The 15,194-nt window shown below is 46.0% G+C and overlaps 1 protein-coding gene across 1 annotated transcript in view; it reads left to right on the top strand.

Moving 5' to 3' along the window:
• Positions 1-159: 159 nt before the first annotated feature.
• OMA1 (OMA1 zinc metallopeptidase) overlaps positions 160-15,194 on the top strand; it is a 54,589-nt gene continuing 39,554 nt past the window's right edge. The window contains exons 1-4 of the mRNA XM_069738107.1: positions 160-412; positions 5,083-5,481; positions 6,427-6,655; positions 14,409-14,585. Coding sequence (XP_069594208.1) covers positions 5,087-5,481; positions 6,427-6,655; positions 14,409-14,585 — 801 coding nt within the window. The 5' untranslated portion in view covers positions 160-412; positions 5,083-5,086. The remainder of the gene's footprint in view (positions 413-5,082; positions 5,482-6,426; positions 6,656-14,408; positions 14,586-15,194) is intronic.

Genomic DNA, 15,194 nt, shown 5'->3' with positions numbered 1-15,194 from the left:
CGGCAGCCAATAGGCTTCCCCGGGAGCCACATTGGTACTCCCTCACCGATTCCCTCCAGGCGCCATATTCCTCCTCTCATTCGTTTGCGTCAGAACGGCGAAGAGAAAGCGACCATGTTGTTGGTAAACCCACAAGATTTTTTTTTTCAACACCGGACTTCTTTTCGGGTGATTATTTCTTATTTCTCCTCTATATACTTGGAATAATATTTGAAAACGTGGCCTAGACAGAATCCCCGTGGTTGATGTGGGTGCACCAAGATGGCGGCGAAGTGACACCCACGTGACAGTGGCTGCTCCTCCGGGTTGTGAGGAGTCTGTCACACGTCTCACCCGTCCTTGGTCGGCGTAGAGGTGGACGGGCAGTAAATGGGAGGATTTGGCTGTGACTGGCCGTGACCCTGAGACTGTGGTGAGTGTGGAGGGGTCAGGGACATTGTGATGGGGGAGGGGCTTCTGTGACAGCTGTGGAGTGTAGGAAGTTGTGGAACTACAAACCTCAGCGTGCCCTGCAAGTCCGAACCATGCCTGGTGTGTGGGAGAGTTGGGGTCACACCGTCTGTCCCCTTATTGTGATCAGCGTGTAATGTACCTGAGTCTCCGGATCTGTGCGGAGATTCCGACCCTGGACAGTTTTTATTATTATTATTATTATATTATTTTAACGATTTAAAAAAAAAATTGTGAACTATGTAAAAACAATTTTAAAAAAAGGTTAGTTTTTTTTTCAGTCCCTCTATGGACCCGTGCGAGGTCTCATTTTCCGCGTCGAACTTTGTTCCTGTTGGTTCCATTTTGTGATAAATACGTTTTGATCACTTTTTATTGCAGTTTAGAGCCGCAGCCGCTGAAAACCACAATTCTCTTGTTTCCTGTTTTGTTTTTTTTCTTCTCTGTTTTTCCTAATTTTTCTATTTTGGTAGATGAGAATTTTCAATATACCTGCATTTTTTATTTTTGGGGGATGTGGAAAAGGGACAAATTTACATTCTTAATTAAAAAAAAAACTTTTGTAAACTTTTCACTCTATTTTTCAGTTCTAGTTTCCTTGATCCTGTGACTGATTGCTGTCTAAACAGCAGTGATCGGCGCTAGCTCTGCTCGCTGCTGTTGGAAGGCAGGTGCTGGCTGTATAACACAGGTGGCACTTGCCAGGACAGCAGCGAGCTCATCTCCTGATCCCATGATGTATAGTAAAAAAGGAACAGCACAGTAGATCACAGCGGGTGCCAGGCCTCCAGGCAAACAGTCTATGGCCGGGATCACACATGCGAGAAACACGTCCGTGTCTCGCATGTGAAATCCAAACTCTGGCGCCGGCACTCCGGAGCGGAGCGTGCGGCTCCATGTGTTACTATGTGGCCGCACACTCCGCTCTGGAGTGCCGGCGCCAGAACTTGGATTTCACATGCGAGACACGGACGTGTTTCTTGCATGTGTGATGCCGGCCTAAGGCTATGTGCGGATCCGCAGTGGATCCTTCCTCGCAGAAACGCTGCAGATCCGCACTGTGATGTACAGTACAATGTTAGTCAATGGGGAAAAAAAAGCTGTGCGGAATTGCTGCGGATTTCAAAGAAATGCATGTCACTTCTTTTGTGCGGATCTGCAGCGTTTCTGCACCCCTCCATGTTAAAAATCCGCAGTGGCAAAAACCGCAGAAAATCCACACAAAATCCGCAACAATTCCGCATAAAAACCGCGGCTACGGATTCTGCCAGGAGCTGCGGATTTAGTGCAGAAAATTCTGCACCTCTTTTCCTACGTGTGCACAAGACGTAGCCTTCGGCTATGTGCACACGTAGGAAATGTGGTGCAGAATTTTCTGCACTAAATCTGCATCTCCTGGCAGAATCCGCAGGTGCATTTTTGATGCGGTTTTAGTGCGTTTTTTTTGTGCAGTTTTTACCACTGCAGATTTTTATTAATGGAGGGGTGCAGAAACGCACAAAAGAAGTGACATGCACTTCTTTGAAATCTGCAGCGTTTCTGCGCGGATTTTTCTGCACAGCTTTTTTTTTCATATTGATTTACATTGTACTGTACATCACAGTGCAGATCTGTAGTGTTTTTACAGCAGAAAAATCTGCTGCAGAACTGCACTAATTCTGCACTAAATCTGCATCGTGTGCACATACCCTTATACTTGCCAAACTAAACAGAAGAAAAAAAATGAAGGCAGCACTCCAATTATTTCAGGTGGAAAAAAGTGAAAAAACTTTATTCTGCTCCGCTCATCCTGGCCAACGTTTCGGCTCCTCCTGAGCCTTTGTCAAGCTTGCCCAGGATGAGTGGGGCAGACTAATTTTTTTTTCACTTTTTTCCACCTGAAATAATTGGAGTTCTGCCTTCCTTTTTTTTCTTCTGATCCCATGATGGATAGATATGTATGTGTGTCATTGAGCAAGGAGGGGTTAATATATCTCCTTGCATTGTGATAAATGTATGCTTGTTGGGGGTCCACTTGCTGTAAACCCACCGTTTTTGAGAATGGGGAGGGTCTCAAAGTCCTTTGCAGAGTGGTCCATGCTCGAGTTCTGCTTCATTCACTTCTATAAGACCAATGTATATTTATCTCATCTTTTGCGTCCATGTTCCAGAATATCATCTGCTGCAGATTTTCGCTATAATTTACCCCAATTTCTGGTGTAAATGATGGATAATCCATTACACACCTCCCCTAAAAGTCAAATTCTTGCTCAAATTTAGCATGCACCATCATTTGCTGCTTTAGGGCTCCTTTTCACTTGCGAGAAATACGTCTCGCATGTTAAAACCAAGCTCTGGTGCCGGCACTCCAGAACGGAGCGTGCAGCCGCATAGCAACACATGGAGTTGCACGCTCCTCTCCCAAGGGCCGGCGCCAGAGCTTTCTTTAACATGCGAGACTTGGACGTACAGTTGTGGCCAAAAGTATTGACACCCCTGCAATTCTGTCAGATAATACTCAGTTTCTTCCTGAAAATGATTGCAAACCCAAATTCTTTGCTATTATTATCTTCATTTAATTTGTCTTATATGAAAAAACACAAAAAGAATTGTCCTAAAGCCAAATTGGATATAATTCCACACCAAATATAAAAAAGTGGGGTGGACAAAAGTATTGGCACTGTTCGAAAAATCATGTGATGCTCCTCTAATTTGTGTAATTAACGGCACCTGTAACTTACCTGTGGCACCTAAGGGTATGTTTCCACATTCAGGAAACGCTGCGTTTTTGACGCTGCGTTGAGCCGCAGCGTCAAAAACGCAGCGTCCAGATGTTACTGCATAGTGGAGGGGATTTAATGAAATCCTGTCTCCACTATGCAGTAAAAAACGCATGCGGCATAGTCACGAAAACGCACATGCGCGTGTCTTTTCAGAACGCAGCATGTCGTTACAATGAGCAAAACACGCAATAACACCGCAGGTGACCTGCCAGCGACCTCAGGTGCAGATTTGGCCAGGATTTTACCTGCATAAAATCCTGACCAAATCCTGAAGCAATTCTGAACGTGGACACACACCCTAACAGGTGTTGGCAATAACTAAATCACACTTGCAGCCAGTTGACATGGAGTAAAGTTGACTCAACCTCTGTCCTGTGTCCTTGTGTGAACCACATTGAGCATGGAGAAAAGAAAGAAGACCAAAGAACTGTCTCAGGACTTGGGAAACCAAATTGTGAGGAAGCATGAGCAATCTCAAGGCTACAAGTCCATCTCCAAAGACCTGAATGTTCCTGTGTCTACCGTGCGCAGTGTCATCAAGAAGTGTAAAGCCCATGGCACTGTGGCTAACCTCCCTAGATGTGGACGGAAAAGAAGAATTGACAAGAGATTTCAACGCAAGATTGTGCGGATGTTGGATAAAGAACCTCGACTAACATCTAAACAAGTTCAAGCTGCCCTGCAGTCTGAGGGTACAACAGTGTCAACCCGTACTATCTGTCGGCATCTGAATGAAAAGGGACTGTATGGTAGGAGACCCAGGAAGACCCCACTTCTTACCCCGAGACATAAAAAAGCCAGGCTGGAGTTTGCCAAAACTTACCTGAAAAAGCCTAAAACGTTTTGGAAGAATGTTCTCTTGTCAGATGAGACAAAAGTAGAGCTTTTTGGGCAAAGGCATCAACATAGAGTTTACAGGAGAAAAAAAGAGGCATTCAAAGAAAAGAACACGGTCCCTACAGTCAAACATGGCGGAGGTTCCCTGATGTTTTGGGGTTGCTTTGCTGCCTCTGGCACTGGACTGCTTGACCGTGTGCATGGCATTATGAAGTCTGAAGACTACCAACAAATTTTGCAGCATAATGTAGGGCCCAGTGTGAGAAAGCTGGGTCTCCCTCAGAGGTCATGGGTCTTCCAGCTGGACAATGACCCAAAACACACTTCAAAAAGGACTAGAAAATGGTTTGAGAGAAAGCACTGGAGACTTCTAAGGTGGCCAGCAATGAGTCCAGACCTGAATCCCATAAAACACCTGTGGAGAGATCTAAAAATGGCAGTTTGGAGAAGGCACCCTTCAAATATCAGGGACCTGGAGCAGTTTGCCAAAGAAGAATGGTCTAAAATTCCAGCAGAGCTTTGTAAGAAACTCATTGATGGTTACCGGAAGCGGTTGGTCGCAGTTATTTTGGCTAAAGGTTGTGCAACCAAGTATTAGGCTGAGGGTGCCAATACTTTTGTCTGGCCCATTTTTGGAGTTTTGTGTGAAATGATCAATGTTTTGCTTTTTGCTTCATTCTCTTTTGTGTTTTTTCATTTTAAGACAAATTAAATGAAGATTGCAATCACAAATTCTTTGGTATTATTACCAGTTTCAGGAAAAAACTGAGTATTATCTGACAGAATTGCAGGGGTGTCAATACATTTGGCCACAACTGTGTTTCTCGAAAGTGAAAAGGAGCCCTAAGTGAGGCCTCTGTTCTTTCTTACCTCTGCTTGCTGTCAGTGAATGGTGATTGATGGGAATGGTTTCTCCTCACTCTGCGAGCCTGTAGTTACTGAAGATACATAGTAGAGAATTGCTTATAAGACAATTCCCTGATGATACATTGCAGCCAACGTCTGAAACATTGTAAACCTTGTGTCTCTCCAGGAGGATGAGGATGGAGGCCGCCCGGATCCTGTGCATCTGCAGACAGAGAATCTGCTCCCTGCACAGACTCGTCTCTTCTAGATTAACCCTTCATAGTAACTTTTTAAATCCATCAAATACGAGAAGAACGGAGCACTTCCCAAGGACTGGACAATATCGGCCCTCCTGGCCATCACCCTCCGTATCCCCCATAGCCAAGAGTGCGGTCTGTGGGGGGCACAGCCAAGTAGTGCATACCAGTTATATACAGAGCTCGGGGGTCTCCTCCCGGCTGCCACAGAACAACCCCTGGGGCATCAGGTCCATCCACACCACCCGCCGCCTCAATGTCCTCCTGCCTCCGCACATCTGGCTTCTTATCAAACCGCTACAAAAGCTGCTTGCTATAATCCTTGGCAGGTCAGGTATAAGCAGTGACTTTTCTTTCTTTATTGCACTCCTGAAATACTCTGTGCTGTCGGCAGTCCTGCTCATTATCACTTGGCCCCACAACCTCAGCCCCCTCCTGAAATACTCTGTGCTGCTAGAATCGATGTTCCTTCCACTGTGTTACTCCCATTCTGTGATTTTTCACTTTTCTCCATCCTTTTTGTCACAGCACAATATTGTCCTTGTCACCAACATCATAATAACATTAGCCCACCCTGAAATACTCTGTGCTGCTGGATGACCCTCCATTCACTATCCAGGACTCAGATTGTGACCTCCTGTTTGCCTCCATTCACATTCTCACATGATAATACTGTCTTTGTCTTGGTGTAAAATAGATGGGGTCCACGGACCTGCATTCCTTTCTCCTAAAATACTCTGTGCTGCATTCAGCCCTTACCTTATCATAATGTAACCCCCAAGAGGTAGCCCCCCTTCTGTCCCTCTTTTTGTCTTAGCAATATCAAGCACAGAATATCATTGTCTTTCTATCCTGTAATACTCTGTGCTGCTGGTGTTCGCTGCTCCCTTATATTTGCACCATTCAGGCTGCAGCCTTTTCTCCTCCACATGACGACGTTGCCCGTGTCACATGTCACCCTGTGCTAGCACAACATTATGACGACTGGACAGGTCAGCGTGCTTCCATGCTGTAATACTCTGTGCTGCTGTGAATCCTGCACTTGTCCCCATAGTGTTTGCACAGCATGGCACTGTCCTCACTATCCCCATCACATGAGTGAAATGTGCCCTAAAAGATCATCAACTTCTCTCCTGAAATACTCTGTGCTGCTAAGACACTACTGTATCCAGTATGAAACTCATTGTCACCCCCACTTGCCTATGTCCCCCCCAATCATATTGTGGTGTGATGGGACAGGATGTCTTCATCTCACCTTTCTCTTGCTTTGCTAGGAGTGTGAGGAGATGGTGGAAAGCTCTTCCAGCAAACAAGCGACAGCTGTTCAAAGAGAGTGTTCGGCGAAATAAATGGAAGCTTTCCCTCGGTGCTGGAGCCCTGGGGTGCGTCATTATTCTGTTCTACTTCACCAACCTGGAGGAGACGCCAATAACGGGGCGCAGCCGCCTCCTAGTGTTCAGGAAGGAGGACTACAACCTGCTCACCAGCATGGAGTATGAGAACGTGAGTATCACCCCGAAACCGCTGTACACAAAGTGAGTGCAGCTCTGGGGTATAATACAGGATGTAACCCAGGATCAGTAATGTAATGTATGTACACAGTGACTGCACCAGCAGAATAGTGAGTGCAGCTCTGGAGTATAATACAGGATGTAACTCCGGATCAGTAATGTAATGTATGTACACAGTGACTGCACCAGCAGAATAGTGAGTGCAGCTCTGGAGTATAATACATGATGTAACTCAGGATCAGTAATGTAATGTATGTACACAGTGACTCCACCAGCAGAATAGTGAGTGCAGCTCTGGAGTATAATACAGGATGTAACTCAGGATCAGTAATGTATGTACACAGTGACTGCACCAGCAGAATAGTGAGTGCAGCTCTGGAGTATAATACAGGATGTAACTCAGGATCAGTAATGTATGTACACAGCGACTGCACCAGCAGAATAGTGAGTGCAGCTCTGGGGTATAATACAGGATGTAACCCAGGATCAGTAATGTAATGTATGTACACAGTGACTGCACCAGCAGAATAGTGAGCGCAGCTCTGGGGTATAACACAGGATGGAACTCAGGATCAGTAATGTATGTATACAGTGACTGCACCAGCAGAATAGTGAGTGCAGCTCTGGAGTATAATACAGGATGTAACTCAGGATCAGTAATGTATATAACACAGTGACTGCACCAGCAGAATAGTGAGTGCAGCTCTGGAGTATAATACAGGATGTAACTCAGGATCAGTAATGTAATGTATGTACACAGTGACTGCATCAGCAGAATAGTGAGCGCAGCTCTGGGGTATAACACAGGATGGAACTCAGGATCAGTAATGTATGTATACAGTGACTGCACCAGCAGAATAGTGAGTGCAGCTCTGGAGTATAATACAGGATGTAACTCAGGATCAGTAATGTATGTACACAGCGACTGCACCAGCAGAATAGTGAGTGCAGCTCTGGGGTATAATACAGGATGTAACCCGGGATCAGTAATGTAATGTATGTACACAGTGACTGCACCAGCAGAATAGTGAGTGCAGCTCTGGAGTATAATACAGGATGTAACTCAGGATCAGTAATGTATGTACACAGTGACTGCACCAGTAGAATAGTGAGTGCAGCTCTGGGGTATAATACAGGATGTAACCCGGGATCAGTAATGTAATGTATGTACACAGTGACTGCACCAGCAGAATAGTGAGTGCAGCTCTGGAGTATAATACAGGATGTAACTCAGGATCAGTAATGTAATGTATGTACACAGTGACTGCATCAGCAGAATAGTGAGCGCAGCTCTGGGGTATAATACAGGATGTAACTTAGGATCAATACAGGATAAATCAGGCATATACACTGCTCAAAAAAATAGAGGGAACACTTAAACAATAGAATCTAACTCCAAGTAAATCAAACTTCTGTGAAATCAAACTGTCCACTTAGGAAGCAACACTGACTGACAATCAATTTCACATGGTGTTGTGCAAATGGAACAGACAACAGATGGAAATTATTGGCAATTATCAAGACAGCTTCAATAAAGGAGTGGTTCTGCAAGTGGGGACCACAGACCACATCTCGGTACCAATGCTTTCTGGCTGATGTTTTGTCACCTTTGAATGTTAGTTGTGCTTTCACACTTGTGGTAGCATGAGACAGACTCTACAACCCACACAAGTGGCTCAGGTACTGCAGCTCATCCAGGATGGCACATCAATGCGAGCTTTGGCAAGAATGTTTGCTGTGTCTGTCAGCGTAGTGTCCAGAGGCTGGAGACGCTACAAGGAAACAGGCCAGTACACCGGAAGACATGGAGGGGGCCGTAGGACGGCAACAACTCAGCAGCAGGACCGCTACCTCAGCCTTTGTGCAAGGAGGAACGGGAGGAGCACTGCCAGAGCCCTGCAAAATGACCTCCAGCAGGCCACAAATGTGCATGTGTCTGCACAAACGGTTAGAAACCGACTCCATGAGGATGGCCGTGAGTGCCCGACGTCCATAGATGGGACGCTCACAGCCCAACACCGTGCAGGACTCTTGGCATTTGCCACAGAACACCAGGATTGGCAAATTCACAGAAGAAAGGTTCACACTGAGCACATGTGACAGACGTGACAGAGTCTGGAGACGCCGTGGAGAGTGATCTGCTGCCTGCAACACCCTTCAGCATGACCGGTTTGACAGTGGATCAGTAATGGTGTGGGGTGGCATTTCTTTGGAGGGCCGCACAGCCCTCCATGTGCTTGCCAGAGCAACACCGTACAGAACACCAGGATTGGCAAATTCGCCACTGGCGCCCTGTGCTCTTCACAGATGAAAGCAGGTTCACACTGAGCATATGTGACAGACGTGACAGAGTCTGGAGACGCCGTGGAGAGCGATCTGCTGTCTGCAACATCCTTCAGCATGACCGGTTTGGCAGTGGGTCAGTAATGGTGTGGGGTGGCATTTCTCTGGAGGCTGCACTGCCCTCCATGTGCTCATCAGAAGTAGCCTGACTGCCATTAGATACCGAGATGAGATCCTCAGACCCCTTGTGAGACCATATTCTGGTGCGGTTGGCCCTGGGTTCCTCCTAATGCAGGACAATGCCAGAGCTCATGTGGCTGGAGTGTGTCAGCAGTTCCTGCATGATGAAGGCATTGAAGCTATGGACTGGCCCGCCCGTTCCCAAGACCTGAATCCGATTGAACACATCTGGGACATCGTGTCTCGCACCATCCACCAACGTCACATTGCACCACAGACTGTCCAGGAGTTGGTGGATGCTTTACTCCTGGTCTGGGAGGAGATCCCTCAGGAGACCATCTGCCGCCTCATCAGGAGCATGCCCAGGCATTGTAGTGAGGTCATACAGGCACCTGGAGGCCACACACACTACTGAGCATCATTTCCTTGTTTTGAGGCATTTCCACTGATGTTGGATCACCCTGCAATTTTTATTTTTCTGCTTTGATTTTGAGCGTCATTCCAACTCCAGACCTTCGTGGGATATTGTGATTTACGTTGATCATTTTTAAGTTTTACTGTTCTCAACGCATTCCACTATATAATGAGTAAAGATTTACAACTGGAATATTTCAATCAGTGATATCTAGGATGTGGGATTTTAGTCTTCCCTTTATTTTTTTGAGCAGTGTATATTAAATGTGTAACTCTAGCTCTCGCATGTATGGCATGTACAAGGACCTGCGGTGTGCCACTGTCAGTGGAAAGGTGGTTGGAATTCAGAATCGCTGTATACCATGAGTATATGATATAGGACTACGCCTTTTCTTCTAATTTTCATATAGAAACTCTAAAATGTTCATGGATGGTCTGGGACATAATTAGACCTGGTTTCACTATTATGAAGTCCCCAGTGGAGGCTGATGGCAGGATATATCCGCTCTATATATTTGGAGTAGGTGGGTGCCCTTCTATGCAGTGACCATGGTGCATCCATAGTAGCGGGGATTGTAAGTTGCATGCACAGGGCATCCTCATCCGTTGCATAGGGCATCCTCATCCGTTGCATAGGGCATCCTCATCCGTTGCATAGGGCATCCTCATCCGTTGCATAGGGCATCCTCATCCGTTGCAATGAGCATCTTCCAGTCTCACATTTTTCTTATGAATGACTCCGCCGTCTACTTAAGCAACACAGATCGGATATGTTATTTGCACAGTTAAGTACCAGCTGTGAACAATTCCCCTTGAAGAAAGGCTAATGAATTTTAAAAGAACGACTTCAGAATAAGGAAAAGGAAAAAAAAAACATTTTTCAAGGCCAATCTAGTAAATCGCAGCAGGATGGTAATACGATAATAAAGACGCTTGAGGTTTCTTTGTAATATCGTCATGAGCGATTGCATCAAAATCCACTCATATTCGTTAATGTTACCGGAGAGTGCAAAGAATGAATGGTTCTAAGGGTCATAATTCATGTGTGCGGTGCAGAGGGTGCGTTCTAGGAAGCCGTACACCTGCAGATATCACCACGCTGTCCCACAGTCCTCCGTGCTGGGCAAGTCTAGGTATGGGGAAGATGGCTGCAGGGGAAATATCATCACATTACTGAGAAGATCTGACATGCACAGTCTTGGAAAGCCAGGACGTAAGTGCTGTTTTTCCATTTTCCCAACACTGACCCCCCTATAACGAGCCCATAGCGTCATCCTTCAAATTGTACAGCGGGCACAGTGCAGTTAGGGGGAATGTTCTCCTCTCTTTCACCAAACCCAGACTTGTCCATCAGATGCAGCTAGAGAAGTGCGATCCATCACTGCACAGAACACGTCTCCTCCAGAGTCCAGTGATGGCGGCTTTACACCACTCCATCCGACGCTCGGCATTGTGCTTGGTGATGTACGGCTGCATGCAACTACTCATCCAGGAAGCTTCCGGCGGGGGCGCAGTGTTTGTGCTGATATTAATACCAGGGGAGGGGTCTGGACTCTGAAGTTATGGTGAGTGGTCTTGATTTTTCTTTCCTGTGTCCCTCAGCTCTCGGCCCCCTGCTCTATAACATTATGGGGTCTCCTCTTCATGGCTGAGTGGCTGTGAGTCCTTCCCCTTCTCAATAATATCACTCACCGGTGATGAGGAAGATTCAGGGAGAAATGTTACTTGTTTCACCAGTCTTGTGGCTCCAATTCTGGTAGCACTGGGCATTTACTGGTTTTATTTGAGGACCTGCTTGGTGAGGTCCCAGTAGAAAGTTTGAGAAGCCTTGGTTTAGTATATCCAGGACCGGCTCCAGGGTCACGCAGACCCCTCTTCTCTTCTCTTTCGATTTTTCCTCCGTGTCTTCCATGTGCTTTAGCTTCTATGTGTTTTTCGGTCACTGCTAACACAGGGTTAATGCCGGCGGTAACGGACCGCGTTATGCCGCGGGTAACGCACTCCATTACCGCCGCTATTAACCCTGTGTGTCCCCAACCTTTTACTATTGATGCTGCCTATGCGGCATCAATAGTAAAAAAAAAGTAATGTTAAAAATAGTAAAAAAACAAAAAACCTGCTATACTCACCCTCCGTTGTCCGCTGAGGCGCTCGCACCTGCCGCCATCTTCCTTTCCCAGCGATGCATTGCAAAATTACCCAGAATACCTAGCGGTCTCGCGAGACCGCTAAGTCATCTGGGTAATTTCGTGATGCATCCTGGGAACGCAAGATGGCGACAGCCGTGCGCCCATCGGCACAGCGCCGTTGGATCCCAGGAGGCGGAGAGACAGGACGCTGAGGAGCAGCGACCAGAATGGTGAGTATGTTAGAACTACAAAGGCCCCTCGGATCGTTAGGTGAGTGTGTTTATTTTTTATTTATTAACCTGTGACATACGTGACTGGGCAATATACTACGTCACTGGGCAATATACTACGTGGCTCTGTGCTGTATACTACGTGACTGGGCAATATACTACGTGACTGGGCAATATACTACGTCACTGGGCAATATACTACGTCGCTGTGCAATGTACTACGTGGCTGTGCTGTATACTACGTGACTGTGCTGTATACTACGTCACTGGGCAATAAACTACGTCGCTGTGCAATATACTACGTGGCTGTGCTGTATACTACGTGACTGTGCTGTATACTACGTGACTGGGCAATATACTACGTCGCTGTGCAATATACTACGTGACTGGGCAATATACTACGTGGCTGGGCAATATACTACGTGGCTCTGTGCTGTATACTACGTAACTGGGCAATATACTACGTGACTGGGCAATATACTACGTCGCTGTGCAATATACTACGTGGCTCTGTGCTGTATACTACGTCACTGGGCAATATACTACGTGGCTGGACAAAATACTACGTTGCTGGGCAATATACTACGTGTCTGGGCAATATACTACGTCGCTGGGCAATATACTACGTCGCTGTGCAATATACTACGTGGCTCTGTGCTGTATACTACGCCACTGGGCAATATACTACGTGGCTGGACAATATACTACGTGGCTGGGCTATATACTTCTTGGCTGGGCAATATACTACGTGGCTCTGTGCTGTATACTACGTGGCTGGGCAATATACTACGTGGCTCTGTGCTGTATACTACGTTGCTGGGCAATATACTACGTTGCTGGGCAATATACTACGTTGCTGGGCAATATACTACGTGGCTGGGCAATATACTACGTTGCTGGGCAATATACTACGTGGCTGGGCAATATACTACGTGGCTGGGCAATATACTACGTGGCTGGGCAATATACTACGTGGCTGGGCAATATACTACGTAGCTGAACAATATACTACGTGTCTGGGCAATATACTACGTGTCTGGGCAATATACTACGTCACTGGGCAATATACTACGTGGCTGGGCAATATACTACGTGACTGAGCAATATACCGTACTACGTGACTGGGCAATATACTATGTCACTGGGCAATATACTACGTGGCTGGGCAATATACTACATAGCTGGGCAATATACTACGTGACTGGGCTATATACTACGTGACTGGGCTATATACTACGTGGCTGGGCAATATACTACGTGGCTGGGCAATATACTACGTGACTGGGCAATATACTACGTGGCTGGGCAATATACTACGTGGCTGGGCAATATACTACGTGGCTGGGCAATATACTACGTGGCTGGGCAATATACTACGTGGCTGGGCAATATACTACGTCGCTGGACAATATACTACGTGGCTGGGCAATATACTACGTCGCTGGGCAATATACTACGTGGACATGCATATTCTAGAATACCCGATGCGTTAGAATCGGGCCACCATCTAGTGCTTTAATATTACTGTTTATTGTAACTGCACTGATCGCTGATGAGGCCGGGGAAGGCTTCACACAAGTACACACATGGCTGACACTGGAGCCTGCACTAGGCCTCAGCCTGCCGCCATGACAACGCCATCATCACCACCAAGTCATGTCACTAGGAGGCCAATGGAAGCCAGAAGGGAAACCTTCCCCCTTTTCCAATCCCTTTAATGCCCTGGTGGGTTTCTCGGCAACGTCTGAGAGGTTAAACCGCGGTTCTGAAAATTAGGCGGTAACCAGTACCATGCTGTAACTGTCGGCCATGTTCCCTAGAGTCCTGTACATACACATTTGTCTGCATATTGGTGCCCGATGGGAGCAGTAATACCCGCCGTCCATGTAGTAATATGGGAGCGGGGGAATATATCTCTGCAGATTTGGACATATTCTGCCATCTGGGATCATTTTTTGGGTAACCATTGCAGACCAAAGCGTGTCCCCCAAATTTCTACATGGTGAATTTTCACACAATGAGAAACCCGCTTCCCCTATTGCTGCACATCGAGGCCATTCAGGATGATGAGAAAGTTGTTAATTTTTCCTTCTTTTAGTGTAAAACGGTCCTTCATTGTTAGAGGAGTTTTGTGTTCTTCCGTGATGGCCGCCTCATTGTGCCGTCTCTCTGCAGAATACCGCGGATTATCTCCTATGTCCAACAATAAAACCAATTATTTCCTTTTTTTTTTCTGTCGCTACGACAGAATACAGCGGATTTCTCCAAGCGCAGCAAACCTGCCGTCCTCCCTTTTTAATTTCTTGTGGAAGATAAAACGATTTTAGCAGCCCTGTATGGATTCGCCTTTCAGGGGGTCTACCCAGGTTCATGGACGTAAGCGACTCCCATCGTCCCCCCCGCTGCCGAACTGATGGGACTTTTCTAATAGAAGGGAGATTAAAGCTCAAAATGTGCTGAGTTGTCGCCTTAAAGAGGTGACGGATTTTCTTGCGTTCCTTTCTTGCAGCTGATGGAGGAGTTTAAGGATGTCTTGCTCCCCGCAGAGGACGGCCGTTATCAGCTGGTGCAGAAAATTGTCGACTACCTTATCGCCTGCAACCGCGACCTGCCCGAGGTGTCGAAGATGCAGTGGACCGTGCACATAGTGGACAAGCCAGAGGTCATCAATGCCTATGTGCTACCGGTGAGATATGGATCTACCCCCCCCAAAACACAACTACAAATCCCAGCATGTCCTCTTATTTCATCCTTCCCTTTTTGCAGCAGTGATACGTTTTTCTTCTTATGTCGGCGTAGCTTTATGAGGTCTTTTTTTTTTTTTTGCAGGATGAGTTGTAGTTGTGAATGACACCATTCACTTTAACATATACTGTACTGAAAAACAAGAAATAATTGTGAAAGTCGTGTGAAATTACAAAAACTCTCAATTACACTTTTTTTTTCAGTTTAATTTTTACAGCCTTTTATTATAGGGTAAAAATGACGTGCTGATGATTGTCCAGGTCATTACGATTTTGCCGATAATAAATATGTATAGTTTTTTTTGTTTTTTTTTATAAACATATTTTAGTGCAAAAAAAAATGTATGTTTTCATGAACCGGACTTTTACAGTTAGAACAATACCAAATTTGTTTATTTTTAAAATCTAAATTAATTTTATGTATTTTTTTTTTTCCAACTGTGTTTATACTACTTTTTCCTATGGACTTGAATCCTCCATCGTCTTATTTCTTGTACTATTTACTGCAAAACTATATGGGTCTACATGGGAGCTCGAACACGGCAGCGACA

Source organism: Ranitomeya imitator, chromosome 8 (genome assembly GCF_032444005.1).
Source record: "Ranitomeya imitator isolate aRanImi1 chromosome 8, aRanImi1.pri, whole genome shotgun sequence".
In the NCBI taxonomy this organism is placed as follows: Eukaryota; Metazoa; Chordata; class Amphibia; order Anura; family Dendrobatidae; genus Ranitomeya; species Ranitomeya imitator.
This window is presented reverse-complemented; position numbering and strand designations above follow the sequence as displayed.